Source organism: Lissotriton helveticus, chromosome 7, assembly GCF_964261635.1.
Source record: "Lissotriton helveticus chromosome 7, aLisHel1.1, whole genome shotgun sequence".
NCBI classification, from domain to species: Eukaryota; Metazoa; Chordata; class Amphibia; order Caudata; family Salamandridae; genus Lissotriton; species Lissotriton helveticus.
This window is the reverse complement of record NC_136068.1, coordinates 1,856,451,314-1,856,464,115: the sequence shown is the minus strand read 5'-3', so window position 1 is coordinate 1,856,464,115 and position 12,802 is coordinate 1,856,451,314. Positions and strand designations below refer to the sequence as shown.

Below are 12,802 nucleotides of genomic sequence, written 5' to 3'. Positions count from 1 at the left end.
ACTTGTATGGCGGACTGGACCGGGGGAGCTGTTAAGGGCACCCCGGTGTCTAGAGGAGCAGGAAGTGCCTGATTTACAGGGACTGGCGGAGCGCGAACGGGATTTGCATATTCGGGGACTGTGTCGTCCAAATAGGACGAAATAAAAATATCAGCTGCGGTCTGTTTGTGACGTAGCTTGGTCGGAACTAATGGCGGCGGGAAATTACTGGATGCCTCTGGGGTCGCTTTTGGCAAACCTTCGGCAAGGAGAGGATACATACCCTTAATGAGGGCATGCCTCTGTCTGTCTGACTGTTCGGTTTTGACTTGTTCACCTATCTCGATTAATTCTCTTTCTTGGGCTCGTTCCTGGGATTCTCTACTTAACTCTGACTTCCTGACTTCTTTTTCCGTTCTTCTATGCGCTTCTTTCCGCCATAACTCGATGGCATCTTTCTGTGACTGTCTGGCTTTCTTTTTCCATAATGCTTCTTCTACTCGCATGATACATTCGGCATCCCATGTACCCGATACGGGCCATCTATACTTTTCTTCTAACTGTTTGGTATACTCTACCCATAAATCTAGATACATTATGGCGCTTATGCCATGTTTCTGATACATAAAATGACCTGGACTGTCCCTAGGCGGGACAGGAACTGCTTCCTCTAACAGACCCTTTCTAGTTTTTAACTGACGTAATCTTGAAAAGAGCGGCATGGCTGGACTGTAATCTGGACATAATACAATACACAATGAAACACGGAATCACATCACACTCATACCACAACATTAAAATACATAAAGAACATTATAAAATAAACAGTTTGAACAGAATATTACCTGGAATACTGAGAACAGAAACAGAACAGATTTTCTCGAGAACGGAACAGACTAGAGATACTGGATGCACTGCTGTAACAGTACGGAACATACCGGTCCCATAAAGGGACGCATCAAGACCCGTATCCACCTAGGTGAACACTTCGTTTGTGAGTCTGGGCACCACCAACCCACGGACCAGGAGTCAATTTAGATTGGTCCTGTCTAGATACTACCCCAGCAATGGTACTCACCGGGCAGCACGGAACGGAAGGCCTCGGACGGGACTGGACTGCTACGACGACGAACTTCGGACTTCAGTTACGGGTGGGCCTCCGGATACCTCGGACCTTGGACTCTCGGCTTGGGCTCTGGTCGGGACTCGCCGCGTTCCTCCACCGTCTCGTTCGGATGCTGGACCGCCTCCTCCGTCTCCTCCGTGGGCCTGAGGGATACTTGAAGCAGAAATATCTGCACGTGGCCGGTATGGTTCCGTCACGGCTGCAGAGGGTCAGGGGGTCGGCGTTGCTTCACCGACGCGTGGGGAAAGGGCAAGTCCCTATTCGGGCGCCATTATGTGGTATATAAATAAATAATACCGGATCTATTTTTGGATGAATGAATGAATAACAGATAGCTCAATAAAATAAGAGTCAAGATTCGAGGTAGTAGGAGTTTCTGCAGGTTTATTACAGCATAAGGACAGGATCAGGACAACCTGCATAGAATGACCCAGCAGCTGCTGGGGCTTGGTCTGGGATGAGCGCGCTAACTTTTAATAATAATACATTGACTTATATACATAGCGCAAACACATAGCATTACATTGCAGTAGGCGTAGCAGTGGGTGGAGCAGAAGGCGTGACGCGTAGCAGTCGCGAAAGATAACAGTAAAAAGAGGTGTAACTGGGAGTATACTTAGACATGTGATGCAAACGTAACAGAATATGTCATGAATGGGCGGAAACATAGGAGGGGGCTACCTAAGGAGCCGGGACCTCTAACCTAATGGTGCGCGAAAACTGGCAATGACGTGTTACTAGGAGAAGCTGGGGGCTACGAACTCTGTGCTAGGAGTAGAGACTAAAGTCTGGAGGGTCGGAGCGACATGTACCTAAACCCTATCTGGTATCTGATGTTTAGGGAACATGTTGATATAAACTAGAAGTCATGAGGGGAAAGCTAACTTGACTCTAAGACTGGACCATGCATTATTCTACATGTAGTGCGTGATGAAGAATATTAAATGACCGTTAATACAGTATTTCTCTAACGTGGAGACGAGAAGGCTAGACAATGACGGAAACTATTGATGCAGTTCAGTAGCTTAGGAATGCAGAAGAGGAGGACTGAACTGATAGCTGGAACTATAACATACTCTTGGCAGACTCAGAGGCAGAGCCGGGCTGCACCGGGCACTGCGAGGCAGGAAGTAAGTGAAAGGTCGAGGATACAGGTGGGGGCTGTATTGCTCCTCAGCGAGGCTTTCAGGAGACAGGAGCTGAATCTGTGGTCCGGGCCCTGTTGAGGCCTGGAAACGGGGACTTTATAATGGAATAACGTGCACACTGAGAAACGTGGCAACATAACTTGACATAGGCCTAATATTCGTAGTATTCACGAGGACTGGAAACTAACATACTAGAGGTGGACACAACTGGAATTGCGTCATTAATCGGACATGGGGAATAACATATGCATATTGGTCATGCACACATAACATATGATGGATGAGGCGTAGGGACACAGAACATGGCAAAATTTACTTTTCCACAAGTGGCTGAAGGAGACATGTTTGCTGGAGGTGAAGATAGGGTCGAGTGTGTGACCTGCGATGTGGGTGGGGGTAGTGACAAGTTGTTTAAGTCCGAGGTTGGCGAGGTTGTCCAAAAGGGTGGTGGTGTTGCGGTCGTTGTTCTTTTCAAGGTGAAAGTTGAGGTCTCCCAAAAGGATGTAATCCTCGGAGGGGAGCGCGTGTGGGGTGATGAAGTCCGTGATGTCTTCACTAAATTGTGCACGGGGTCCTGGTGGCCTGTAGAGGAGGGTGCCTCTGAGTGTGGTCTTGGGGTCGATGTGGATCTGGAAGTGAAGGTGTTCAGTGTTGGCGAGATTGACGTCTGAGCTGGTTGAGATGCGGATGGATTTCTTATGGACGATAGCAATGCCTCCTCCTGTTTGGCCGGTACGGTCCTTGCGAATGATCTTATAGCCTTCCGGGATGGCAATGGTGATGTCTGGGGCTGATGTGGCGTTCATCCATGTTTCTGTTAGGAAGGCGACGCCCGGAGAGATAGTATCTAGTAGATTCCAAAGGTCGATGGCGTGCCTGTGGACTGAGCAGGTGTTGAGCAGGATGCATTGTAGGTGAATGGGGTCGGATATCTGTTCTGTGTTCGTAGGTGAGGAGATGTTCTTGGTGCCGTCGAACTTGCAGGAGTAGCAGGAGAAGGGTCCATGGAGGTGTCCGGGAGCAGCTTGGACGCAGTTGGGGAGTCGGCCGGGGTTAAGGGCTAGGAGGGTGGAGGCGTCGTAAGTAATGCGGGAAGGCTGGGCATTGCGAGGAGCAGGGGCTCTGTTATGTTATGTTATGTTATGTTATTTAATCTTTTGTATAGCGCACGGCGACTCAAAAAGAGTATCCCGGCGCTTTTGGTAAAGGAGAGCTGCATCATAATAACATAACACGTTAAAAGAGGGGGACAAACAATAAAAACCAGAAAAACACACAAAGCAAGGTCTACTGAGTGAACAGCCACGTCTTAAGATCCTTTCTGAAGGCCAGTAAGCTGGTTGCTTCCCGCAGAGAGAGCGGCAGGGAGTTCCACAGCCGCGGTGCAAGTAGGCCAAAAGAGCGGCCACCCACGCGGGCTCTCTTCACTCGCGGGACGACCGCCAAGAATAGAGACTCAGACCTCAAGGAGCGAGTTGGATGATAAAAAGTCATTCTCTTTTGAAGATATTTTGCCCCCACCACATGGAGGGCCTTATAGGCCAGGGTCAGAGCCTTAAAGGCAATCCGTTTCCGGACTGGAAGCCAGTGCAAGGTCTTCAACAGCCCCGTTGCACTCGCCCGCCTGTTTAAGCCTAAAATGGCTCTTGCGGCCGCGTTCTGCACCACTTGAAGCCGCTGCAGCAAGTATTCTGGTAGGCCTAAGTAGAGGATGTTAGAATAATCTAACCTGGACCCAATAAGAGCCTGTACCGTCAGCCTCCTGTGCTCCTCCGACAACAGGGGAAGGAACCTCCGCAGCATCCTGAGGATGCCAAAACAGGAGCCCGACACCCCCAAAATCTGAGATTTTAAAGAAAGCCCATTGTCCATCTTGACCCCGCTGGGCGCGGTCCAGGCGCGGACGGGCGTAGACGGGCTTACCTTTGGCGCACCTTCGGCGCTACCGCTGCGCGTGAACGCTGCGCTCGGAACCATCTGCCATATGTGGATAGCGGAGTGGGGGAGGGGCGAGGGAGGAGCAGCTGGGAGGCGGGCTCGTGGTGGAGGGGACGGGCTTCTATGAACAACAACAACAAGATGGCTGTAAAAGCAAAACCGGGATAGATAACCAGGTAACGCTGTCGACAGGCTACACACTAATGCACTTTGGCAGGCAAAGTAAAATTAATCCTAATACAGCCCTAGTAAGTAGATATGGAGGCAATTTTAATAAATAAGCAAATTAAAGCCAGGCAAAGCGATCGGCAAACAACAACATAAGCTGAAGATCGAGCGTGAAACTCGTTGGGGGGTAATGCGGGCGGCGCAGGCAGCACAATTTAAATTATGTAGATGATTAAATCAGCAGCGTAACGATACCCAGGTGGGACCAGGGGGTGTGTGGAGCGTCCGCTTCCGAAGGAGTCAGGGCGGACACAGTGCAACGCGGGGACGGAGCGAGGCTAGGCGCTCAGTGGGAGGGAGGAGCAGCTGGGAGGCGGGCTCGTGGTGGAGGGGACGGGCTTCTATGAACAACAACAACAAGATGGCTGTAAAAGCGAAACCGGGATAGATAACCGGGTAACGCTGTCGGCAGGCTACACACTAATGCACTTTGGCAGGCAAAGTAAAATTAATCCTAATACAGCCCTAGTAAGTAGATATGGAGGCAATTTTAATAAATAAGCAAATTAAAGCCCGGCAAAGCGATCGGCAAACAACAACATAAGCTGAAGATCGAGCGTGAAACTCGCTGGGGGGTAATGCGGGCGGCGCAGGCAGCACAATTTAAATTATGTAGATGATTAAATCAGCAGCGTCACGATACCCAGGTGGGACCAGGGGGTGTGTGGAGCGTCCGCTTCCGAAGGAGTCAGGGCGGACTGTCAAACTAAGGGGGGGGTGAATGTTTCAAATAAACATATGTTTCCTCTACTCTCATTACACACAACTTGCTGACATTCAACTTAAATTCAATGGAGAAATATCAATGTGGAAGCATTGCTGATTGAATTTTGTTTTGTCTATGGTATAGAGATTAATGAAAATAAAACAAAATATGGGAAAAGCCAACCTTCATTTGCATGCGTGTGAATGTGGTGGTGTGTGCTTGCTTAGATTGACAGAAAAATAAAAATGTAAAGGCAAGTTCTAGAATTTAGCATTTTCTTGGTTTACATTGAAATTCTTGCCCTTTCTTCTAGTCACCAAACTCCTCCGCTTTGGAAGCTCTTCTGGTTCAGAGGAAAAGGTGAAAGACAATAAGACTGACTCCCAGCGCTATATTCCAGTAAGTGTTTCACTAGCTCTCCTGCTCTCCCCTCCCCTGCTGCTGCACATAGAAGTAAGGAAGGCATGTGTAGGTTCCCAGGCGACTAGCCCAGGGAGTCCTATGGGTGGAATATAATTTGGCTAAAAGAAGAAATTTCCTTGTCCTGCAGGCCTCCATTTTGTGCTGTGTGTGATGTCATCGCTGGAGGGGTGTCGCAGTGCATGCTGGGTAATGCACAGGTAAACGAGGCAGGAACATGGCACCCTGCCTACATAATTCTGGCATTGTTTTTCTCTTAATTGTGTCATCCAAGTAGTTTAAATTATTGGGAAGTTTTTATTGGAGGAATTGCATGACAATGGTCATCTTTAAGGTTCACTTAATCCAAGGATACACAATCTGACAAAGTTGTAGACCAAGTGAATTGGTGTTACATATTTTTGAGTGTTTAACTACTACTCTTGAAATACTGGGAGATATCCTAATAAAGGAAAATTTGAGTTGTTTCTTTATGGAAGGACTCAATGATCACTGCATACTGGCTGCATTACCCAATTAACATACATTTCTGGAGTTGAGTTATAGGAAGGCACAAGACATATTGCTGCATACTACCCACCTAATCTTAAACTGAAGAGGGCCCTAATGATCCCTAAAAAAGGACCTGAGCAGTGGTGGCAGGGGTCCAACGCCCACCTGAAAAATACAAATATTCCACGTCTAGTTAGTCAGTAAGTGGTAATGATAACAGCCACCTCCATAACTAGCCACTCAAGGCAGTTTCCTTGCCTGATGAGTCGGGTCTGCTTTACCGAGCACCCTATCCAAATGCCCACCCCTCTGAGATGCTATTGCACCCTATTGCCCTATTCCTCTTGGTGGGTTAAGCTTCATCCTCATAATTGTTTGAATCCAAGTGAAGTGGGATCATATGGAAAGAAAGAACCACCAGTTTACGAATATTCATGGCCACTTAAGCTAGTCCCACATGCCACAAACCAGTTGAATGGAGGGTTCCATAAAGGACACAGAGACGTCACTTTCACCTCCAGATCACCTGACTCCTAAAATGAAGGGAGTGGAAGACTACATACAACGTTTTCAGATGCAATATTAGGACATTTAGAGTCTCTTAAATTTTAAAACTTGGATATGGAACAACACAGAGGGCCAATCACGTCGACTTGTACTCGCATTCAGTCTGTATCACCTGTTACTAGTCAAATTGGGATTGCAAATCTGTGAAAATACCACAGGTCAGCAGACGTAAAACACTGATATTGCCATTATCACACATTGCTTCAGGTGAGTGAAAAGTCATTTATTACATCAGGGTCCTAATTTAAATTCTACTCACGTGACCAATCAGACCCTGCCCTGTAATTCCAAAATATATTATGACATAGTACATTTTTAGCAATGTCCTACACACTTTGATTTATTCCATGTTAGTATTCATAGTTAATCCTGGATTTCCCAGTGTACAAGGAAACTTAATTTGGGTAGTTTTTGGAAGTTGTGGCTTCCTATATGTGTTGCTTATGAATATGTTTTGGGGTTCAAATGGACTCACTCCCTAAGACTCCACAGCTATCAGGACATTAGACCCCTATCTCTATCCTATTGAGGTTTTGGGAACCATGAGTTCAGGGGATTGATGGCATCACATTAAGGAATTCATTGGAGCTCTTCTTGCTCTTTGAAGAACATTTGATTCTCCTTTAATCTCTGTGTCTTGGTCTTCTTGTTACATCTATGTCTTTCCCAATTAGTGGTCAAACTTTTTGTGTCATTCCATGCAGCACTTCACCGCACCACACAAACCACATCAGGTGTCCCAAACCTTATTACACATTCTGCATCTCACTGCACCAACAACAATTGCCAATTTGAGTCCATTCATGGCAAAGCTCAGAGGAGGGCATACACAACAAATACCACAAGATCAGTGAGAATATCTATCTAGAAATACAAGGACACTGACACCCAGCAAGTACCCAAACAGCAAACCTTTTGAAAGGTGGCACACGTGTTCTTCACTGGTCACAGTAAATTGTAAAACTACCCCTCACAGGGTATGCCGTCAGAAACAGTAGATCCAACAAATTCAGCAGAGCAGCATCGTCCTTGCTGGATCAACACCAGATCATGCTATAAACAGAAATATACCATTGTGCTCTTTATCACATATGCTTCCATCTCTTTCCCATGATACTGTGTGAATTCTTCCATTCAGCCTTGACTTCCATTGTGACTGTCCCTCTTTGTGTACCAAACTCTTTCTACATAGGCCCTTATTGCTCTCTTTCTGTCTTACCCTGGCTTGTTTTCCTTTGTTCCTACTTATTTCCTGAGATGGTAACGCATTCTCTTCTGTCATTGCAGGATAACTGTACGAAGTAACAATTCACCTGCCCCCAATACCATGTGGCCATAACTGCTGCTTTGGGGGGCATGCAGTGAGATTTGGGGGGTCCCTGAGGCACGCCCATGCTGAGGAGACGTTGCACAACTCTTAATGGAAAAAGAGACGACCATCAGGGCATCATGGGAGACAAAGCCGCCATCTTGAGTATCTGTGGAACCAGTGCATTTCAAAACGTGTGCATCATGTTGTTGGCACAGTTCGAACAAAAGCGCAATTTGCTGAAATCCCACCTTCGTCAAACTCTTCCAGAGGTTGGGTCATTTGTGTGTGCTTCATCAGAAGAAAATATTTCCCCATTTGCCATTGAACCCCTAGGCCCTTACAAACTTTACTCCACTCCAAATATATATAAATATGTATTTATTTTCATACCACTAGATGACCATATATATGTGTAGTGTTCTCCTATCTTCAAGTCATTTGAGGACCAATGTATTCCTGTAGATCATGGACGCTCAACACCAAGAAAACTAGTGTATAACTGAAGCCTCCTCAGCAAGTCTTTAACATCCCTTGGGGAAGAGGCACTTGAGAATGAGAACCTAATGGTTGGCAATAACAAAAAGCTCAACATAATATATATGTGCTGTTTAGTGAATCTAGTGTAACCTAGCTTTACTGATAGCACAAAGAGGCTCATCCACAAGACTACGGGGCATATTATCAAGGACATGCAATATTTATCACAAATCGCGCTTAGCGCGATTTCCATTATAGCCATCTATCACTGGAGTACATTGCCGTGTTAGCGGCGTATCAGCAACGCTTTGCACAATGGCGATGTACACTTCAGCGATAGATGGCGATAATCGACATTTGCGTGAGAAAAGCAGCGATAATGTTAGTGCGCTATTGAAAACCTTGCTGATAGGGGAGTGTGGACTTAAAATGACAATCCACCTTCCATTGTGGATATAGCTTAGTCAAGTTTGAAGCAGATGTTAAATTCCGGCGATAACTGCGGTTAGCGCGGCGTTTTCTATCACTTGACCCGCATTGATGATAGGGCGATGTTGTGTTGGCAATGGATTCCATGAGGATTAGGTGAGGAACGCCTACTTTGCATGTCATTAGCAATAAATATCGCTGACATGCAAAGTAGAAAGAAAAAGGCAGCTAACTCAAGCAAACTCGCGCTAAAGCTTGTTTGCGAGTCCTTGTAAATAGTGAGTCAAAAAAATGGACGCTTTTACAGCGCTATGTGCCAAAAAAGCGTTGATATGTCTCTTGATAATATGCCCCCATATCTTTATCATGCACAAGCAGTCACCTTAACAAACAGGCAGCTATATATCCTGCACAGGCTATCAGTTGCACTGAACAGACAGCTCTATAAACCGAACAGGCAGCAGAGTTACCTGCACAGGCAGTCAGGTGTAGCCCACAGGCATTTTTCCCTGGAGAAGTAATCACTTTTAATGAACCTGCATTTCATGCTTCCCCCTGAACTAGCAGTGTGTTTATGTTGACCAGGTGCTTCTGTACCTTGAAAATACTGTTCTCAACAAGCAATTTTGTATCCAACATGTGGAGCTCTTTTGGATTATTCTCTCTGTAGAAAAGTCAATTTTCCACCTTTCACAGCTCATTCAGTGTCCTGTGCAGACAGTTTTGTATGCTAAATACTTTGTTCCATATCCCAGACAGAGGTTTTGTATGCTGAACTGTACATTATGTAAACTCGAGAGCCATTTCTGTATACTGAACAATACGTTCCATATGCTGGACATCCACTGACATATACTGAATGTTACGTTCCATATGCTGGACACCCGTTGATGTATACCAGGGGTCTCCAACCTTTTCTGGAGTGAGAGCTACTTCTGAATAGTGAAAATCATTGTGAGCTACTGAAGGCCAAGCCACTCGTGCAATGTTCCCAGACACCCCCACACTCCGTGTCATTGAATCTAAGCCTAATGTCCATGAAGCCAAAGACTAGGGTTTGAACAGAGCACTATGACAGGGCTGCCATGTATGTCAGTGAGAGTGTGGTATTGGGGGAATGTATGAACAGGTGTGCTTACGAATGGGATATATGTGTATGGGTGAATGAGAGTCTGTGTTGTATGCACTGGTGGCACAGTATATACCTTTTACCAAATGTGGCACTGTTACATGTATAAAACAAATATACAATGATTTTGTTAAATTGGGATACATTTAAAATGCAAAAAAATGTTCTGCAAAGAAATTCCTAAAATGGAACATTTTTCTGCACTTTATATTTCGCCGACTTAAAAAAAATCTGAATTTTTCAATCATAAGTATGACACCATGTCTATCAGCCACTGGGAGCAAGATGCTTGCCTTGTGTAAAGGCAACACTTTGAAATGAAAGAACATTTAACGAAAAAGTTAACTTTATGTTTATATGGATTCCATAACACTCTTAATTTACATATTCTTCCATTTCAAAGTGTTGCCTTTACACACAGCAGGCATTAGATAGCCAGTTCTAGACACTGAACAGCTAGTGTTGTGTATCACATCACGTTCTGTCTATTTAAAATTAAGGCCTCTATGTTGAAAAAATAATTCTTTACATTATGCAAAAAGTTCTGTATGTTGACAAGCTAGTAATGTGTGATGAAAAGTTCTCTCTATTTACTGAACATCACGTCCTGTATGTCGAAGAGCTTGTTATGTGTGCCACATGTCCAGTTTTGCAAAGTGGACAGCCAGCTCAGTATGTTGCAGCAGCATTTCAGTGTGTTGAACAGTGTGTGATATATTCCAGGCAGAAGGTTGTGTAGGATTAATACCTTGTTCTGTGGCAGACTAGAAACATCTGTATGTTGAAAAGCCAGTTATGGATGCTACACAAGCAGCTCTATATATTGTCTAGGCAGGTCAGGTCAATTTGTTCGGCAGCCAGCTATATATGCTGAACCGTCACCTATGTCTCCTAAACAGCCAGTTCTGAACCTAAATACGTACATCACTTATGCAAATTGAACAGTCAACTATGTAATTAACAGTGCAGTCTGAATGTTAGAGTGCCACTTTGTACTTACAAACCCAATTCTGAAAGTTTGAGCTGCCACTTCCCTGAACTCTGTAGCCATTTCTGCATTTGGAGCTGTCAGAAAGACTTTCTGAACATTCAATTTTTTCACTGGACTTTTAGTCCTATGTCAAGAGTCTAGTTCTATATGTAACTTTGTTGTACTGTGAACCAGTAACTCCCTTCCCAAGCATGCAATGATCCATCTCTCATATACATGGTGTTTGCTGAAAATAGCAGCACAATCTAACCGTTCACATACATGTGCGTACAACATAAGGAGTTTATGCTTCTAACTTCTGTAAACCCTCAGCTCCTTGGGAGAGTAATCTAAGTGTTGTCATACAAGTCATATGAGGCGTTTGCATGTGGCGGAGGTCGAAAATTCCATGAGAGCACCTCTTCACATGACTACCTGTTCAATTTTTACAAAATGTCCTGCAAGTAGAAAGTAACATGTCAGCTGCAGCATTTGGCTGATTAGTTGCCATTTTAGCTACATCATCTCTAATAAACAGTCTATATAGACATATTGGAGCATGAGTGCTGTCCAGAGACTGTCTGTCTCATCAAATCTCATGTTACCATCTTTATCTGTGAAGGCAGTAGTTGGGTTGTTGCAGCTTCGTTAATAGAATGGATTGAACGATACCAGAAAGACATTTCCTGGCAGCAACAGATCTTTGTGCTTATGACACATCATGGTCCACTCTCCACCTTTTGCCAAAATCAAATATTTTAGGGTCTGATTTAGAGTTTAGCGGAGGAGTTACTACGTCACAAAGGTGATGGATATCCCATCTGTCTCAATACAAGTTAATTACATCTTAAGGCATTTGCAATAAAGCTGACGGCAAATCCAAAATGTCGTGACAGATCTACAAAACCTTAAATCAGGCCCTTAGATGAATTCCATACAGGTCTACAAGGGATATGGGTTTTTGCCCTTTTTCATGTATCTGAATTTATAGGAAAAACAGAGATGTTGGTAGAACATTCCCCAAGCAGAACAAGTTTGACCTCTGAGGGACTCTAGGAATCACCATTGTCAATTATCAGGCTTCCCAAGTTCCTTTGGGATTGAGGGACACAAATGATGCTGCACGGAAGGGAATTGTTCATAAGGAATCGAAAGGCAACCGATCTTCTGTGTGAAGAAGTAGTCAAGACACTTTGACAGTTTCTGCGCAGCCAACGGAGTGGAATGTCTGATGGTCAGCTGGGATGAAGCTCTGGAGAATGAGCTCTGTTGGATAAAGAGCAGACCTGCTGTGGTGGAAAGTGAATCCCACTATGAAGATAAAGTTACATGAGTAGTCAAAGTTTAGAATGATCTGAATGATATTAAATGGTACCGTAAAAGGCACTCGGGGGGGACCACAAAGTCCCATCCTTCCATCTTCATCTTTTGGCCCTACCACAACCTCTCCTCCATCTTCATCCTCCTAGAATTATCCACTACTTATATCACAACTGACAAGGCATACTCTTAAAAACTTCCTAGATTCAAAAGCAGAAGGATCAAAATATATGTCGTCCTACCTCACACACCAATCAGATTCTGTCTCCGTGCCATTCTCGGATCGGTCACTAGCCACCAACCTGTTTTAAGTATATATGGCTTTTGCCCTGAATTACCATTGCTGCTCCCTATGCCTCCCTCCAATGGTCACATCATTTCATTATTTGGCTTCTCAAATCTCCTCTTCGCACACCGCTTCCACATCAGTTTCTCTTTCCCCTTCCCTCAGCACAGATTTACTCCAAGCTTGAATAACAACTGATTCTCTGTCAGGCTGGGTTAATCTCTGTCTAGCGTAGATCGCAAAATAAGGACATAAGAACAATATCTTGGTATTGA

At 44.8% G+C, this 12,802-nt stretch overlaps 1 protein-coding gene across 1 annotated transcript in view; it reads left to right on the top strand.

Moving 5' to 3' along the window:
• Positions 1–10,986, top strand: part of LOC144770834 (rap1 GTPase-activating protein 1-like) — a 114,874-nt gene extending 103,888 nt beyond the window's left edge. The window contains exons 17-19 of the mRNA XM_078655614.1: positions 5,439–5,524; positions 5,676–5,745; positions 7,892–10,986. Of these exons, the coding sequence (XP_078511740.1) occupies positions 5,439–5,524; positions 5,676–5,699 (110 nt within the window). The 3' untranslated portion in view covers positions 5,700–5,745; positions 7,892–10,986. The remainder of the gene's footprint in view (positions 1–5,438; positions 5,525–5,675; positions 5,746–7,891) is intronic.
• Positions 10,987–12,802: the final 1,816 nt, after the last annotated feature.